A 19158-nucleotide genomic window follows, 5' to 3' on the forward strand; every position below is an offset into this window, starting at 1 on the left:
GAGATAAAGCACGTTAAAGTTGCCAGAATTTCAGTGTTTTCGTACAGTATATACCTTTAGTATACAGCATATTCTTCTTTTATACAGCCTACGGGCTCTGCAAAATGCATGTAGCTATATCTCCTCTTAACAGGACTGCATTGAGAACGTAAAGCTGAGGTCATGCACCATCACCCTGAGACGGGCGAAGGAGGTGTCATTATGTCGTGTATTTTCCTAATGCTAAGTCGAAACTCCATTCAAACCAGCTACAAAATCTGACAGTAAAAACACTCCCCTCAGCATACAAAATAGTAACATCATTGTTCATCCCTGACGAGTGCGCTCAGTAGGCCTCATGCCCGATACGTATAGCCCTAGATTCAGTCTGCAGCTGCCCACCATTCAGTTTTCATCAACTGGGTGGCAAACAGTGATGAGGTCATTGAAATATGGCATCTGCAGGAACAAGAGCCCTCTATTTGTCATTCTCATTCATATCAGATGAATGAATGGCTTTTGGGAATGTATCGTACACGAGGGTGAAACTGCAAACTAAAAGAATAAGCCCCAAAGAGAATCCGATCTGCACACACTTGAAACACAAGCTCGTTCTGGTCCTTACGACTCATGACGTGTGCCAGAAATGATCATCGACGCTAGTGGAACTATCAAATTCTCAACTAGGAAAAGTGTGGTTCACTTAATTTAGAAGTCTCAGAAACAGGAAGCGTAAAAAGATAATATCACGTAAAAGATGTTGTTACTGCTCAGCGGGACATACACGGAGGTTAGAGACTTCCTCCACTTGTGTGCGGCGATCTGTTAAAAGAGAAGAAACCCACAAAAACAACCAAGGCTTTCATTTTCTAATATTCATTTATTGTTCAATAAAAATAGATTTAAAAAAAGTGACGTGATGTCTCCTTCATGACTTTGCTTGATGGATCTGCCAACAGCTCCTTGTAAACATTGGGCTTTATTTTTAATTCATTCAGCACAATCTTAATACGGCAGCCTGCTGATCTTTGACCTCCGTAGTGATGCTACCACCCTCCCCACCCCTCCCCTCCCTCCTCCTTTCACTTATTTTCACATTTAGGGCAGATACAGTACATTCATCCCCTGGTCTTGTTTGTCTATTTACAGTCTCTGGCCGTGTGATTTGTTTTTGCAGACGGCCCTCGTAAAAACTGCTTTAAACAATGTGAATAAAGAAGACATCTAAGCGCTAGCACAAGAGTTCAAGCCATCAGTAAAACCAATTACAACTTATTATAACATCAGTTAGTCTTGAGACATCTTTATACAGTAGTTAGTTACACGTAAACACATCTTTGAGGGTGTAAGGAAATTAAACTCTGTAAACACTCTGAAACAACGCTCCTCCTGGATTGCTACAGTAATCGAGGCCAGGTCCGCCGACCTCACTCATCAGCGCTCCTCCTCCTTTGGACCTTTCTGGTGCTACATTTGAAATTGCTGTCTTTACCACGGTGCTGTGTTGCTGAGCCCGGTTGACATTTTAGAGCATATACTAACCATATGCAGAAAAATAGCAGATAAAAATAAGAAAATAAATAAAACACATCAGTCCTTAGTGATTTAGAAACAGGTTAAAAAGTTTCAGTCGTTAAGAGGCCGGTTACGTTGTGTAGTGAGAATGAAAATGAGAATAACAAAATACGGGACCTGTCATGGAGACTCGTTAAGGGAAACTGAGCCTCTGGTTCTGGGCTGGTGCTAGATAGGCCGCCATGACGTCACTTTGTGCTCCTCTGCTTTCAAATACTGTTTTGTTCTTGAAGCGCCCTCTGGTTTATTCGGAAATTCTTTCGAGGACCAAAGAGTTTGCCTCCTCCTTGAACATCCTCAGTGTAGCTCTACATTTTCTTCTTCGGCCTATGCTTACTAGCTTACAAGCTCTGTTGTTTTGTCTTTTTAATGGCGGTCACAAAGTTGTACTCGGTCGTCTTGGCTGTGACAATCCACCCAAAGCTTCTGACAGTTAGGCATCATCTCCCAACTCACTTGGCGGCAAAGAAGTGAGACTTGGAAGGTCGGGGTCAGATTTAATAGCCGAGCTCTACAGCCCCTAGCGTATTTGCTTCTGACTAATCAAAATGACATGTTTGTCTGTTCTCTACAATGGAACTGATCAATGTGGATGTGAACAGAGCCGGTGGAAGCCTTCTTCTGGGCGGTAGCTCTGTTTGGGACTGTCTCATTCACTGCGTGGGAGACAGCCATGAATGCTTCCCATAGAAAATAACAAAACTGTAATACAGAAATTGGAAGTAATTTGAACTGAAGCGTCCTTAGATGTGGTTTTAAAATATCTGACTGGCTGGAAATTATGTTTGAAAGAATATTTATGTCATATTTTGAAGAAAGGAGGTCGGATTAAAGAGCTTTACTTTGTGCTATTCCCCTTGCTGTACTTGTGTTTTGAGTACAACTGTGGTTTGGACTTCTTCGTTGTTGACTCTTCCCTTTGAAAACTGGAATACTGATGCCTTTGGTTGTCTCTGATGGTCACATAAGCCTCGCTTTGCCGGTTGTAACTGTTGATCGGGGCCAAAAATGCGAATACGTATTTGAATTAATTCGTTCTTCCATATCTAACTTGCTCTGCAGTAGTTTAGAAGACAGCTCGGGCTATGCGGTTTTGTGTGTAACTCTGCTTCAACGTGCCGGGCCCCTTAACAAATTGAGTCATCCGTTTCAGGGAAGAATCCTTCGGGAGACCCTGCTCTAGACTGAAGGGCACCGCTTTCCGGTGCGTCTGGGAATACCACTGAACCAAACACAACAAAACACTGAACTGGTTAACTTTTAGTACAGCATGATTACAGTACTTTAAATGCACTCAGCACAATTGTGGAAGGTTTACATGCTTTTCCCATCAATTAGAAAAACAAAACGTAGAAAATATTGCTTGTTTTTTTCCCCCCTCTGTTTCGAAAACCCAAATTAGCTGGTTTTATTTTGTGTCTCTTCACAAGATATGAGATGATCATATTTGTCAGCTACACTATGACTACAACTACTATACAGAGTTGCAGAAGGGAGAAAAAGAGCACCAGAGTTAGTGCCAGGTTCTACAAGATGCAGCCGCCACCCTCGTCCTCGTCCTCCTCCTCCTCCTCCTCCTCCTCGCCCTTTCTTTCTAACTCTCTATCATGCTCTCTATTCCTTGCTTGGCAGCTTGCTGCCAGACAGTACAGTGGCCAAGAGCAGTTGAGTGACAGGCTGACGGGCCGAATCGCTGGGTCGATTGCGTCCCCAAGCGGAGACGCCGGCCACCTCTGTACTTCTCCCTTCCTTCCTACGTCCTGGGCCGGGTCCAAGGCCCACATCCTGGGAACATGGGGCCGGACGGCTGCAGCCGACAGCTCTTTGGGAACGACACAATGAGAGAGTTCATAGGAAAAGCAGTGTCCGCGTGTGGCTGAGGAGGCCACGACGCTGCCCATGTCATTTTGGCAACACGCGCGGGCCGATGTGCCGGCGTCAATCACGCCAGAAGTCCATTAATCTCACTCAGCATCCCCATCTTTTTCCCCCAATGATTTCTGGCAGCACAAAAAACGGGTTCTCTTTGTTCCACGTTGTTATTGTTCATTTGGTGTCCATATGAGGGTCTCTGATGTTCATAAAAAAAAAAGTCCTACTTGTGGGAGAACAGATTTCATGGAAACAGATTCTCGGAGTGGCATTTCAGATAACAGGAACGGAGCAGAAAATACGAGCTGCTGTTAAGCACGATATCATCACACTAACAGTGATAACAGGGAGTTCAGGAGCCTGTGGACGGCGCGACAGACACATTTACCGAAAGAGAATCCGGACGCGACGTCGTCTCTTTTCTTCTTTGCCCCTCCTCTGACTCTCGGAAGTGTCACACCGTGGTGGCCCGGCTGTGTTTGAGTGCTAGCGGTGAATACTCCTTAATGCGAACGCACAGTTTGCCCCTCAGCCAGGGGTTTTGGAGCTCCAGAGGACAGAAGTCGTCCTGAAGCCATTTTTCTCTATTGTCCACCACCAGCACGAGGCCGAAGTGCTTAAACTGTTCAGGGCTGTAGTAAACACATTGCTCCTGTTCGTCACCGCCCCCGCCGCTACCCAGCAGGCGCCGAGACACAACGTTCATCTCCTGAACTACCAGCTGGACCATCTCCCGCGCTGATGTGCCTGGAGTTGCACAAAGCTGAAATACAGGGGGGGGGGGGACAAGCAACGGTTTAGCTTTTCGTTGGCACGAGCACAAACAGAGCAACTGTTTCACATCAAACTACTCCAAAGTGTCAGAACATACCAATACCTTAACACTGGTCTCCTTGGGGAGGCCCGTGTGATACTGAGGGTACACTCTAAGCGTGGCGTGGCAGCTTTTCCTGAGAGCGGCAGGTGACGGTGAGGAGAGTCTCTGGGTGCCGCTGTCCTCTGATAACGTGCGCGCCGGAGGAAGCTGCGGTAGGCAACGCTCAGCAGAACAACAGCGGTCCACCGACGAGGGCCGGTGCCATCTCCTCTGCGGCGAAGTGGAAGGGGAAGGGCAGGTGGTGTGGGAGTAAGGCTGGTGGTGGGCTGAGGTGGTGGAGGGGAACTCGAGGCTGCTGGTTCTCACACAGAAGGCCTGTCTCTTCTCCGTGATGTGCAGCAGCTCGATCTGCCTGCTGGGCAGGATGAAGTCGCTGTCAAAAAGCTCGGGGGCCCGCCGCCGCCTTTCTCCTCCACACCGACCGCCCCCCCCTCCCCCGCACCTCTCCCCTTCCCTCCCGCGCTGCGGCTCCGACGCCTGCAGCACGTCCGGGGTGGAGTCCCGCAGAGCTCCGCGACCGCCGCCGCCGCCGCCACCGCCGAGGCACATCCCTCCTCCCGAGCCGCTGCCGTCACTTCGCAGGAAACCGCGAGGTTCCATGGGCGCGGAGGACGAGAGGGGAGAAGGGGGCAGCAGGTCCAGCTCGCGGGGGCTCTGGGCTCGACTCGAGTCGTAGTCGCTGTCGGTGGTGAGGAAGACTTCAGAGGAGCCCTCCTCGTCAGACAGACCGGCAAAATCTAATGGCACGGACAAAAATGGAACCAGAATATGAGAATTTACAGACGGGAAACAGAATCATGCAACCACAGGATCGGACATGTTGCCGACCTGAATGCTTGTGGCAGGGTTCGGGTGAAGGCATCGGGGAGGGCATGAAGTCTGGCTGAGAGGAGGTGGAGTGAGGCTTGTCGGGCATCACTTCCTTGGAGAAGTCGATGATCCAGCTAATAGAGATGCCCCCCGTTGGCTGCTTGTAGCGGGCATACTGCAAGGCGTCCATAATCCACCTCGCGTCCCGCCACACCTCCTCCATTTGCTGCCGTTTAGATCAGAAACGTTAATCAGAAACACTGGATTAGTTCAGTTCTAGAGGCAGTGAAACGTACAACTAAATATTCCAGCTGTATTGCGTGGTTGAAGACAATCTATAGTCATACCTGTATGTGTTCTTGGACCTGCTGGTGTTTCTTCTTGGCAGCAAGGAGCTCAGCTTCAGAGAAAGCCTCCCGCAGTGCCTGCTGGGACATGAGGGACTCCAGCTCCAGCAAAGCGGACACTCGGCAGTACTGGCCGATGAAGCTGGGGCAATAGGCATTAAAGTGAACTGTGAAAGAAAGATATAAAAATGTAACAGAAACATATAGAGCAACAGCAGTTAGTGTCAGATATTAGCTTGATATAATGCATTATGGGATTATCGGATTTACTCGGCCGACATTTGACATACTGACCGAGTTCAAAGATCTGCAGGGGGAGCGTGAGGAAGCCGGAGCGGGGGGAGTACGGGTTATTCTGACCAGGAGCTGTGCACACTTCATCTGAAGGTGGCAGAAGGAGCAGGAAGGACACTTTCTCCCCAAACTCCAACACTTCTTGGCTATAGATACGGAAGTCCTGCGCCTACACAAACAGAACCACAGGCGTTTTATTTCATGTCTTTTAAGACCCGAGAAAGATGTAGCATAACGCTAGTACTAGACACACTTTTATGCTCTAAAACGTCTTATTTTCAAGGCCATTTCTGCTTTTATTTGATATACAGCAGTGAGGAGCGAATAACTGGCTGCACTTAAACTATGAAAGTCACGGTTAAAGAGTTCTGATCACAGACTGTCAGGCCACCATGAAGCCGGTAAGAAATATGCGCCTCCATGGTTCTCTGTAATTGGGGGTTATTTCATATCACTAATGTTCGTTGAGTTCGTTTGCACAACAGTAGAGCAAAACGATCCCAGTCATAAAGCTATATTTTGCTTTTGGTGGTTTCCATCTGGAAAAGAAAAAACATTTTCTTTCTGCATTGTGATAAAAGTCTAATCTGCTGATACAGTATATATGTATAATAAAGCTCCTAGATGTGTAACTTTTTATAGCACATAGGGGCAGTAAAGTTATGTATGGTGCTTGTGTTGGAATAGTGGGTGGTACAAGTCAAATGGACAATGACTGCCATTGTGCAGGAATTCAAACCATGTTCTTTCAGAGAAATCATGTAGAATTAGTGGTCTAACCAGAACTGGCTCCACATCCATTGGAATTATTTCAAGAGCTTTGTGCTGCTGCTTCTGTCTGATTTTGGAACTTGACTGTACACCCGTGTCCACGGTATCAATCAAAACCCTCATGGTAAGCGTTGGAGTTTCAGCGCGGCCCTGTCCTTGCTCTGACCTGATTGCCAGGGACGTTGATGTGAGCCATAAGGTCCTTGATGGCGCTGCGCAGATCCTGTAGGAGGCGATGGGGAGCGCTCTGTACGTCGTTGTCCATTTCCAACGACTCCTCCAGGGAGCTGAGCGCCTGCAGCCACTGCCACTCCTCTCTGAAACATCACAAATACCTTTTAATTGTTCTGCCGCTTCGTCTAGGTTCTTGCATGGTCACAGTTTCAACCCACTGCATCACTTTAGCTAAAAGTGACCCCACCTTGACACATTGCTGTTGTCCCGAATTTTGGTGTGACAGAGGACGTTGGGGAGTTTCTGGGGTACCAGCGCTCTGATCTGCTCCACCGACGTACACAGCTTCAAGTAGCCCAAGTATAATCCTGGAGGCAGAAGCTTCCTGCTGCGCCTGTGATACGCCAGCTTCTCCTGGGAACAGAGCGCACAGAGACTCAGCCCGTACGGTAGCACTGACCTGGGTTTGAAAGTGAGCTGATAGTCATTCTAGTTTGCTCTCCACAATCATCCTCACGTTCAGTCAAACGGGCTTGTTTTCATGCTCTGCTCTTCAGTCTAAAGTCGTTCTGACATGTTTAAAGTGGAAGCCGGTCCTGCAAAATGGCCCATCAGCACATTTTTGTGCATTTCATCATACAATTTGTTCAGAACTGGCCACAAAACAAATATTTCAGTGAACTGTGGTTTTGCCAAAGGGAGTCTCCACCATTGTTTTGGAACCACAGAGTCAAACCAACGTACACTGGAGACAAAGCAGCATTGCAACAATGGTATCAGGTTTACTGGGCTATTTAGACAAAAATCAGCCGGTGGTTTAGTTTCCGAATATTTCCTTCTTTTTTTTTTTTCTTTTTTTAACAAAACGCACACATGGATAAAGTTGCGCACAATAAATAAAAACAGTGAGTAAATTATTAGCGTCGTATCCAAAACGCTGAAATTCAAATGTTCAAACCGCTAATGCCCAAATAAACCGTTGCAAAAGAAAAGCGAGCTGATCGATGTTAATGCTGAGGCGGCGTGCAACGTTCGAGCCGATGTCTGAACTCATCGGACGCGGAGCCTTTTCAGTGCGTGTCCTCACAAAGAAGGTGACGAATGAAAGAGTGGTGTCACAATGATTAATGATTGCCTAAATACAGAGTGTCTGCACAAGCAGCATTTGTAATTGGAAGCACATTTCAATTTACAGTCCTATTGTTCCAGGCGCAGAGTCTCATGTTTTTCATGTCCTGTTTGGTTTTTCTGTGAATGAGAGTTTTGAAAACATTACAGCAATTTCAATAAATATTTAGGGGCATCTAGTTGTTGACAAAGTCCCTTACACTACACTCTTTAATCTGGGCAAATCTGCGGGCAGCGGAGAATGCCAGGAATGAGCCCGACTGACCGTCAAAAGCTGCTGACAGAATGCCTCTCCGCCGTGGAAGCACTCTGTCTCCAACGCAGAATGCAAAAATAACCATTTTTCCAAAACAAACATCTGCCCATTTATTCCTGCAAGACTCACATGGAGCGTAATGAGGAGCATGTCCAAGGCGGTGGGCTCCTCGGGCGACGAGATGGACTTCCGCTGGAGCTGCAGCTTGCACAGCTGCGTCCAGCGCACCCCGTCCAGGTTGGGACAGGCGCTCATGTCCTTGAGGAGCACCAGCAGGGCGTTTCCGTGCTTGTCTTTGATCGGCTCAAAATACACCTGGCCGAGGTCCTGGGTTCCCAGCGTCCCCTGATGAAAGTCATCAGGTAATATTAATTGGAAGTGTAAAGCCTCGTGACGTGAGGTTTTTTACGACACGTACCTGTAGATGTGAGACCGCCTGTAGCATCTTGAGGCGTGTCTGCAGAGTACAGGAGCAAGACGACTGGGACGGACCGAGACACTGCTGCAGCCAGGAAATCTCCTCCCACAGATAGGACACCTGGACAGGGTTCATACATACTAGAGTGTCTTTGTTTGTTGTTTTTTTTCAAGTTTTATGTGGGTTAAGGTTAGTATTGAATAATTTAATTAATAATTTATGGAATTCATGGAATTTATTTCAAAAAATGAAAAATCCAGCAAAACCTGTTTACCTTCGTAAACCATAGAAAGTCCTGCATGAGTGAACTGGAGTAGGAATCTTCAATCTCCACGATGGGAATCTGGTCCTCCGGTGTGACCAACACGTTGTCATCTCTGTAGAATATGGACGTCAGATAGAGACCTCTGGAGAGCGAAGCAGAGATGTTAGAGGAGAAACACAGCGGCTTCATTAATCACAGCCCTCAAACTAAATACGCACAATTAAAATGATGAGAGTCTGATCTAAAAGCGTGCAGCTGGCATGAAATCTGTGACACCGCACTTCACGAACGAGCGCACGCGTACCTTTTCAAGCTCTTGACGAATTTGCTGGTGGTCTGAAAGAGGTGGCGCAGGCTTTTGGATACCGAGTGCTTCCTGCCCTGTGCCGGAGCTTTGCACTGTTCTGTGTGAAAAGAGGCACGATTGTGTTAATCCCACGGCGACGGCAGCAGACTTGGATTACCTGAATGAATATTATGATACCCCGACGCTTAACGCGAGCGTGCTCCAAATCATTATTGGACATCGCGCTGATCGCCTGTCACGTCTCCCTGCTAAATGAAAGCCCCGATTCTGTCCCGGGCGACTCTCGAAATATTTCAGCCGGTGACAGGCCGTTACCTAACTGACAACAAACCTGACACGTTCAACAACATGGTCGGAATGGAATGTTTTTTGACATTTCATGCTGTCCAGTGGCGCGGCACCGTTTGACAGTCATGCTGGCAGCCAACAGCAGACTATGGGCCTAGAGGGAACCACTAGCTCTCAAGTCCCAGAGGGCCACTAACTATGTGTGTGTGTGTGTGTGTGTGTGTGTGTGTTTACCTGTGCATACTATAGCTGCTGGAGCATGGCATGCCTTGAGCTACAGCCATATGCATGGAGCCATGGAGCTGTAGTAATTTGTGTGTGTATGTCTGTATGTGTCTTAACCCTTTGCCACTCACTGACAGGGAGGTCAGTTAAGTCTGTGGGGACGTGTTTATTTTTAGTGGGCCAGGAGGGGGTTGGAGGCGAGAGAGGGAGGCGCGCGCGTGTATATAAACGTATGTGTGTGTTTGTGTGGGTGCTTGTCGGTGAGATAACGCACCCTCCCAACTCATTAGAAAACCCCGAGTCCCAAAACCCTTCACGCGCTCCCTCCCCTCCCAGGTGATCTTACTCCAGCTCCTGGCCTAAAGTCAATAAATCTCCCCGTTTAAGGTTCGAAAAGAACTAATTTTCTCCTCCGAGCCGGACGAGCTGAGGCGGAGCGTCGAGGAAAAACAGCACCCTTCGACCCCTCTCACCTCCCCAAATTTCCCTCCACTCGCGACTCTGTTCAGCTCCAGTCCTCCCGGCCACAGTCCCCGTTTGACACTGAGTAAGACAGACAAGTAGGGCCGATTGCTGGGGTGCCTGTGTTAGTCAAGGCCTCTTTCACAGTTTAATTAATAGTGTTTGGACAAGAGGGAGAAGGTGGTGTGGGCTATAAGTTGGGCTGCGATGGAGGGGGGGCGGCGGGCGGGCGGGCGCGTACATGGACATGCAGGAGAGAGTTGAAAGCGAGAGCATGTACTCGAATATTTGCGCCTGTTCGTGTACATGTGTATCTGCGTGTGAGCCTGTCTATCTTTACACGTGTGTGCGTTTATGTGTGGACAGTAGACAGGACGACTGGTGGGCTGTGGTGGGCGAGAGGGGGGTCGTGGAGGGAGGGAGGGGGGGGGGGGGGGGGGGCAGTAGTCAGTGTTAATTTATGCCCTCCCCAGACTCCAGCTCGGGACTTGTCTCTTACAGGAATAACAAACATGACCCTGGGACACGCCACCTTGACTACCGTGCCTGAACCCTCAAGCTCAATCAGCCGCCGCCTGACGAACCAAGAGCCACTCAATACTGACTATTATATTGCATCTCGCCCTGTCGCGAATACGGCCCGGCCACAGTGGACAATAGTAAGTGGGCGAGTGTGTTTGGGCGAGTGGGTGTGAGAGAAAAAGAGAGACAACTTGCTCAACGCTAAATGCAGTTCGCTGTCATGTAAAAGAGTCAGTGTGGACAGGTTTTGACACTTATGGGACCAGCTTACAGCCAGCAGTGTTTGGGGATATAAACAGCTTGAGTGTGAGAGGGGTTGATCTGCATTTTGTCACAGAGAGAGAGGTATTCAGCCGAGGAAGGGCTGAGTCATGGAAAGACTCATAAGGGGGTGGGGGGGGGTGTCGAGGCAGAGGGGAGGGTATTATTTTTGAGGTGGCATGCCATCTTAGTGTGTACGGCCCCTGAAGTACTTGTCGTGCCTCAGATTGTAAAGTGTCTGTCAAGGTGAGATGAAACACAGTAATCGGTCGGACGTGTTACACCTGCGAGCTGATCCGTCCATTTCGGTGTTTGTTTGCACCCGGAATATGTCTGCAACACGAACTGGACCGTTGGCGGGGAGAAAAAAAAAAAGAAAAAAAAAAAAAGCAGCTCTGTTTGTTTAAAATGTGACGGGTGTAGTAAAAATGACAGAAGCTCAGGTTAATGTCAGAGGCTCACGCTTCCTCAACTGATACCTGTACTAAAAACTGATCTTAAGGTTAGGGTCAAGTGTATTTGTAGTCATCAAGTTGTTATTTTAAACCACAGTTTAACGCACCGAGCGTAACATGTGCTCGTGCGGTTCAATGAGTACAGCAAGTCACTATCACTTCCAGGTTTAGGGTTTTGAGTTTCACTTGGGGTCAACCATGCAAATAGTTAAAGCTCTCGTGTTACTGTCCGGTCTTTTGGGTAAACACGCCCATCAAATCGATCAAGGAGCTGCTGATACCATGGCAGACGCAGTGGCGGTGAGCTTCTTTTATCTGGCCCAGGAGCTGGTCGAGAGCCTCCTTCTGGCCCCTCTGACGCGGAGCGCGGTTATCGATATCCCTCCAACCTGCAGCCAGATGTAAGGAAAGAAAAATTGTTATGTTCTACATTTACATAGTCTCTCGGTAGGTCGCGTCAGTTAAACAGAAGGAGCTGGTTGGTACATCGCATTGGTCCAGACTGAAATATTTCAGCTGCTATTTGATGGATTGTCGAGAAAATTGTAATGACATTTATGCTTCCCAGGTCAGAATAGTTTTTTTCCCAATGCATGACTTGGATTACAGATTTAAGCTCATGTTTTGTGTTAAGTGCTAAGTGCAATGTTACACTGACTTATACCAAGGAATAATGCCTCTTTTATTCCTCCTATGCAACCGGAGCTCATGTTTCAGCACCACATAACTTGGGTTAATTGGGTAGTGGGAATGCCAAGCTAGCTTCTTCCTGCTTCTATCTAAAGAGTCATAGTTGGCGGCATTTGACCTAATACCAAAAGGTGCGAGAAGAAAACGTGGTTCGATCAACTGGGAGAAGTGGCACCAGACACTGCACCGACTACGGGTCTTGAGTTAGGTATAAGGAGAATACAGGTTGGTATTCAGGAGGGATGTTATTTTGGAGGAGCAGGAGGTGGAGATAAGGTTAACAGAGTCAGAGAAAGGTGTCGGACAAGAGAAATTCTTGGGTAAACTTTTGCGGACAAATATAGAAAATAAAAGTCTGCAAGACAGTTGCCAAGCTGGCCTTCTCACCATCCCACTAGGAAGTAATATCCACTATCAAGTCCGCTGTGACTCGCTAGCTTCTGCCAAGTCAGTCTGTTTCAACAGAGGTTGGGAGTCTAGGACATATATGACTGGGACCCAAAAAACCCTTGACTTTTTCCCTGAGGCTACCAATAGTAGGCAAGACTGACACACGACTTTTGAAACAGGGCTAGAGTGTGTGTACTATAGGAAAGAGCAGTCCTGGCATCTGACAGACAGAGCCACTGAGCTCCACTGCTACTGGACACCTTGAACATATTCGGGCTCAGAAGTGAAGCATGCGCATGTATACAGTACACAAACGCTGGTAAGTTGACACAAGTCACTACACCTCCAAAAGCAAAAAAAAAAAAAAATCAGTTTACACTTATTGTATTGTACCCTCACTTTAACTAATTTGTGTTTATCTTTACCGCGTCCTTCTCACTTATATCAATATGCAGTTTAATTAATTGCACCGTAAACACACAATTTGCCTTCCCTTCTCATAGGTGATAGCACGGGAGGATGTGTCAGCGATAACCCACCTCCCCCCCCTACCACCATCACCTCCTCTCCTCTCCTGCCTCCCTACCCCCCGCTCCCTCTCCCGGAGCCCCCCGGAGGGCGCGTGGGGCCGAAACACGGTGAGCTCTATTCCCGGAAAGGTGCCTGTCCCGACGAGACAAGCGGGCCCTTTAATGGGCGTCCACGGCCCGGTATAAGGCCCCCACTGTTGGGGACGTGCCGCGCGCTACAGCACAGACATGCAAATATTTCCAGTGGTAGGCCCAAATGGAAAACACAAACACGCAACATCGAAATTAGCTCTGAGAGAGGGCGGGAGGGAGGGAGGGAGGCAGGGAGGGAGGGAGGTGGGACAGTAGAAAAAAAAAAGAGAGGGGAAGCCTAGTTTTTCTTAAAATGAAGACACATACACACGCACACTGGCAGAAAAACAGTGTGTGCTGATGAGGGCAAACATGGTCATGTGTTGCCCAGATGTGCCATGAGTGTGCCAACATGCCCGCAATGATCGTACCTGTGTTCACTCATTTACAGTAGGTGGACCAACTATAAAGACTGTATGTGCTTTACATAGATAGATAGATAGATAGAAGGGAAAGGAGAAAGAGGATCAGAGCTGCAGTGGTCAACACCTCAGCTGTTGCACATGACTTCACGGTTAATTTCTTGGCTGAACCCGGGGAAGCTTCTTTTGCCGAGGGCGGGGCATCCTGAGGCTATGGTTACATTCACTGACATTCACAGCGGGGGGTCCCAAAACCCACCTGCCCGTCTGGCCAAGAGCTGTCATCCTTCCAAAGCTCTCAAACCAACGTCACACTGACATCGGAGTAACCAAATCAATCGGGCGAATTGGAGCAATGTCCACGCGGTTGGGCGTAAGGGACAGCTATGACAACCGCTTCATCCACGCAGGACACACACACACACATACACACACACACACACACACACACACACACACACACACACACACAATTTGCGCCTGGTGTGAGAACTATTTTGCAACGGTGTTAATTTAATGAGGCCAGCCAAAAAAAAGCCTTCAGGGGTTGTTTGGAATTGTTATAAATTTCTTTATGTTTTGCTTCACGTAACGTTTAGGCACACGCATTAACATAAGGCATAATGGAGACTTACTGGAAGGCGCGGAGCAGACCGGGGTGGAAACTTGCGGAGGCCCCCATCCCTTCATGTTGTAGGCGGACACCTGCACATAGTAATAGGTCCCCTGGAAAGACAGGAGACGTGAGAGTTAGGGTGCAATTCAGCTGTAGGCACTACGGCTAAAAGAAAAGTGTCTTTGTGAATGCACATATGCATATAACCTTTTATGAACATGTGTAGGAGGGCGAAGTGGACTAGAAACTCTGTCTGTCTCTGTGCTCAGTGCGCAGACAGCAAGCCTCTGTCTCTCCTTTCTCAGCCAGATCAATCAAACCAGCCGCCAACACTTTCTGGCCTCGCCTTGACCCCTGTCTTGTGACAGGAGCGAGCCTTGGCTGGTAGCAGGGGTCTTAAATGGGGGAAGGGGTTTCTCTCGCATAATACCAAACAACCAGTGGAGTGTCCATTTGTCTACATGCCCGCTTTAAAATGCCAAACATAAATCAGGTGGCAGGCTACCAAGCTGCTCTTTTTATCATTCTGGAGGCTGTCTTGCAACTGTTGCTTATGAATGGTCAGGAGCCAAGACTTTCAACAAATAACAAAATAAACTGTGTTTTCCAATTGTGTTTGGAGCCGGGTCATAAGTCTCTCACAGCCAGTCGTTTGGGATTGATGGCGGCTACAACTTGTGTGTGGAGTTCCATGTAATAAAGAAGAGTCACTTGGGAGATGCTTTTAAATGTCGCCCGAGCAAACGTTTCAAGCTTGCGTGTAAATAATTTGTGGGAGAACTGCCTCGAAATGCTTTATCGGTCAGCGCCAACAGATGGAGAAGCTGCAGCTTAGTGTTTCTTTTTGTTATCCAAGAGCTACCATATAAAGCGCGATGGCCTCTGTTTTCATCTGGCAGTAGGAAGGAAATACGACATTTGTTGTGGAAGGGTGTTGGAGAGGTGAAAAGTATATGGAAGCAAGTTCTATCAAAAAATGCCTCTAAGCTACATTTACTGCCATATGAAAGGAGCTAAAAGATCTTTTCTGATTCATATTGACTAACTATTTAAAATGAACCGCTGATTCAACAGGCAGTCAAAAGACGTGGCAGAGAAAGAGATAACAACTTACAGAAGTGAGTCCAGTGATGTTGCACTGTAGCTGATTGGTGTCATCCACGACCATGTCACCCAGCAGAGGACTGAATGAAGGAGAACTGCTCCAACTCACTTCATACACACACACACACACACACACACACAAACATTTTCATTCAGTTAGAAAAAGCTGTACAGAAATCTTATTCATGTAGGTCTTATTTTAAATGATTAAAGTTCCTTCATTGTATTAAATTCACAAACTGTCCATGTTGTAATACTGAGTGTTTTGATCCGAGTGAAAAGGTAGGGTGGGTGTGACGGCTGACCTTTGTACTTGGTGACCACAGCAGAGTTGACGCAGAGAGGCTCCTGGAAGTCGACTTTGAGACTGGTGCTGCTGCTGACAGACAGACAGACTGCGCTAGGAGAATCTGGAGGATCTGGGTGGGCAAAGAAACAGAAAGAGGCTCAGGTACATACACAGGTGGTTAACCCTAACCCTAGGGTTAGGATAAATACAACCCTAACCCTAGGGTTGTATGGGGTCAGGGTTAGGGTTGATGTCCATCCATATAGCATCCATATAGCATCCAAGTATGATTTATTACAGCTTCCATCAGCTGTCAGAGAAGTCTTTTCTCAGTCACTCTTACTAGCGTGCTCAAAGCCCGTCTGCATGCGTCGGAAGAGCCGGAGCCTCCACTCCCAGGCTTTCAGCTGCCTCTCCCGGTCGGATCCCTCTCGCTCGCCGGGACCCTCGTTCCGCACCTGGGCCTGAAGCTCCAGTACCCGCTGCTCAGCCTCCTGCACCAAGGTGGCCAGATGCATGGCTCGGCCCTCCAGGCTCACGACTAAGAGCGACACAGGAGACGCGGCGCGAGAGTCAAAGTATGCATTTTGACACATTTAGCGCAGGCATCTCAAAGTAGAGCAATGCTGGACATTTGAGCTGGTTTGATAAGCAATTATCAAAAAGTACATTTGCTGTTAGTCCATCTGAATCAATTTTTCAAGATTTTAGGAACAAAGAGTTCTTTACTACTATCTCACTTAATTTTACCATTAACAAGTGCTTCAAGAACTCCCATGCTAATATGGCAAGAAACCCATTGCCTGCGATGTCACAAATGGCTTTTGCAGGCCATTCTTTTTAATGTCTTTGTTTGCCAAAATACTGCGGCAGATTCCTCAATAAACTTCATTTAATGTAACTAAGCAGTCTCTCTTTAGGGATGACATCACCCAGAAAATGACACAGAAAATGGGGCAATGAAAGTGAGAGGGGTGAGAGAGGGAGGAGTGTTCTTCATATGCGGTTATAAGGGAGCACAAGATGGTGGGAACGTGCATAGGCATCGTTTTAAACTGCCATTGTAAAAACTATTTTTCTGCAAAAGCCGTGGAAAAAACTCTGCACAACGGATCTATTTATATAATGCACCACAGCCCCGTACAGCCATCAGAAGAATGTTTTTTCTCAAAGGGGGTAGGGTGTTACTAAAACACTGTGAACAATGATGTTTAAAGCACCACTACAGTAGATGAGATGTAACACCCAATGAAAATATTCAAACCGTAGCCGCGCGGTCGGTGATAGTGATTTGTGGCGGCATAACACGGAGACCAGAGAGGTGCAGTCGCTCCAATCGCGGACGCATACGGGTCGTTGTAAATAAAAAAGTATGTAACAGGTAATGTCGAGCTGTTCAGGTCACAAAGGACAGTAGCATACTGTACTCCTTCTTTGGTGGCTGGTCATTTCTTGGCGTGTTTGGGGCTGGTGTGTGTCTGTGTTTAGTCTGTGTGGTCTGTGTTTGTTCATTGTAGATTCCACTGTTGAGCGTTAGATTCCACTGTTGACAGTAAGTTTAAAGCTCCGTGTCAAAATGTCCATCTGGGTGTTTAATTCTGCGGCTCCCTCTGTGTCTCCACAGCGGCTGCGAGCTTCTCTTTGAATACGAGCGTCTCTTCTGGGTGTCAGTTTTGTTGTTGCCTTCGGGCCGCTTGTGCGAAGGCGTAAAGACGGCCGAGACTTTTGGAAGGGATTATATCGGGGGCAGGGTTGAACTGTGAGGTTAAGGTTAGGATTGTTCATAAGGGTGTTTTGACCAGGAATGTTGGATGGGAAAACAATAATAATAATAATACTAGTCCATTTTGATTTACATTTCCAGCACGTCCAGGCCTTGAAAGGGGTCCAGAGGCTGTCACCAGTGTGTACGTGTCTCCATTTGTCCTTATTTCACATCGAGGCTGGGATCCTCAACAGTACATTTAAGTGTCTTTTTCTTACTGAGCGCCACCGAGAGATTTATAATGTCAATATGCAGTATTTGTTTGATCGCCTTTGTCAGCCCTCGCCTCCCTCTCTGGTGACCAGACGCAGTGAAGTCATGCATGGCAATATCAATAAGCACCAGAATCAATTTCTTTCAAAGTTCAAGAAAAGAGTCTGCAGCGCCTGTGATGTCAATTCTCCTCAGATGGAGTTTGATTAGAACGCGCTTAGAGGAATAGAGAGAAAGCTTTTACTCTCCTCGGCGCAGTTATTTGCTCATTTTCTGTCTCTGTTTTAGTCTTCTGCACGCGCACGCGCACGCACGCACAACTCACACCGCCTCATGAGTTATTTGAGTTCTGGAGCGAGAGAACAATCAAAGAGCAAACCTCAGTAAACACCACTTTCCATTCAAGTGTTTTCAGTTTAATGATACCTTTATAAGACGTCTGGCTCAGCTCTTGAAAATGTGTGTGTGCGTGTGTGTGTGTGTGTGTGTGAAGTACAAACACAAACAGCCTGGGAGCCTTACTGGCGAGTTCTAATCATTAACAGAGGAGGGAAGCGGAGACTCACCAGATCACAGACAATGAAAAGTGCTTACGAAGATGACTAATATTGCATCATGATTACCAGCCCTTCAGTGCCTTTAATATGTTTTCACTGCCAGCAGAAAACAACAAAGTTATGCGTGAGTTTGCGAATACGCCGGGGATAAATGCATTACTGGTGCGAATGATCGCGTTATGAGTTATGCGTCGTCGCTTCGGGCAACACCTGCGGTCGCTTTGGTGGCAGTTGCCGGTTGCAGGTTTCCAGAGCGGCTCAAACAAAGCGCTCTCTGGAATTATTTCTGAGATGTGCTGCAGACTGAAAGCAACAAAGGGAAAGCTGGCAGTAAACGGCAGATGTGAATTTGATCCTCACACGCATCATTAGCTTGTAAAGTGTATGAGTTGTTACTGGTAGAAGGCAACTAAATTAGGCTTTTACCACATATCACACCACAGCTGCCCGACCGAAGCTACGTTGGGATCTATTGGGAAGTTTTATGAACAAAAGTAAAAAGTTCGGGAACAGAGTGAATACATGAGAAAGCTATTGCTCCCACCTGTGTGGAGACAGGGCAATGACAAGATTTAGTAAATTTCAGAAAACAAGACGAACTGAGCCAATAGAGTTAAGTTAATGACAAAAGACTGTAATGCTGCATCAGAATGGATTAAATTATAACAAAAAAATCCCATTATAGTGTGGATAATACCACAATATGTATATCAAATAGACCTACAGAGCAGGCTCACAAAGCGTAGAGTAATTTGCCTAAAAAAATGACGATTCAATTCGTTCCTCTCATGATGTTAAAGCACCAGTAGGTACGTTTTGGTTCTCTACTCACAGTGAGGGCTTTCCTTGGCGCCGGCTCGCAGCAGAAGCTTGGCCATGGGCACGTTATTGGTCATGATGGCGATATCGAGGGGCAAGAGGCCCTCACTGTTTGGAGTGTTGAGGTCCAGTTCCTCCAGACTGTACTGGGACAGAAGCAGCTGAACCAAGTCCAGCTCCTGGTGCTCCACCGCCTCAAACAAAGCTTCGTTACTCTGGAACTGGCACACAAAGAAGAGACACGTTTTAAACATGGCGTGAGACCTTTCAGCTTTTATCAGTGATTGTACGCAACTACCTCCCTCTACACCCGCAATGTTTTTGTCTATACACCTCTGGCCTGGGTTTACAGCAGTTGGACGTATTAGTGTGTGATGCCACTGCTTTAGATTCTGTCCAAGTATT

At 47.4% G+C, this 19158-nt stretch overlaps 1 protein-coding gene across 4 annotated transcripts in view; it reads right to left on the bottom strand.

Annotated features, from left to right (window-relative positions):
- Positions 1-839: 839 nt before the first annotated feature.
- The window catches only part of LOC125022942 (ankyrin repeat and fibronectin type-III domain-containing protein 1), a 133582-nt gene continuing 115263 nt past the window's right edge, over positions 840-19158 (bottom strand). For 3 of the 4 annotated variants that reach the window (XM_047609946.1, XM_047609944.1, XM_047609947.1), the window contains 17 exons: positions 18767-18974; positions 15743-15940; positions 15416-15529; positions 15121-15218; positions 14026-14116; positions 11568-11675; positions 9071-9170; positions 8776-8908; positions 8502-8621; positions 8213-8428; positions 6947-7113; positions 6692-6842; positions 5755-5923; positions 5461-5627; positions 5132-5339; positions 4298-5040; positions 840-4189 (listed from right to left, as the gene is read on the bottom strand). In XM_047609946.1, the coding sequence (XP_047465902.1) occupies positions 3881-4189; positions 4298-5040; positions 5132-5339; positions 5461-5627; positions 5755-5923; positions 6692-6842; positions 6947-7113; positions 8213-8428; positions 8502-8621; positions 8776-8908; positions 9071-9170; positions 11568-11675; positions 14026-14116; positions 15121-15218; positions 15416-15529; positions 15743-15940; positions 18767-18974 (3300 nt within the window). In that variant the 3' untranslated portion in view covers positions 840-3880. The remainder of the gene's footprint in view (positions 4190-4297; positions 5041-5131; positions 5340-5460; positions 5628-5754; positions 5924-6691; positions 6843-6946; positions 7114-8212; positions 8429-8501; positions 8622-8775; positions 8909-9070; positions 9171-11567; positions 11676-14025; positions 14117-15120; positions 15219-15415; positions 15530-15742; positions 15941-18766; positions 18975-19158) is intronic. The other variant, XM_047609945.1, reaches the window with a different exon arrangement.

The sequence above is a fragment of the Mugil cephalus genome, chromosome 16 (genome assembly GCF_022458985.1).
Source record: "Mugil cephalus isolate CIBA_MC_2020 chromosome 16, CIBA_Mcephalus_1.1, whole genome shotgun sequence".
NCBI classification, from domain to species: domain Eukaryota; kingdom Metazoa; phylum Chordata; class Actinopteri; order Mugiliformes; family Mugilidae; genus Mugil; species Mugil cephalus.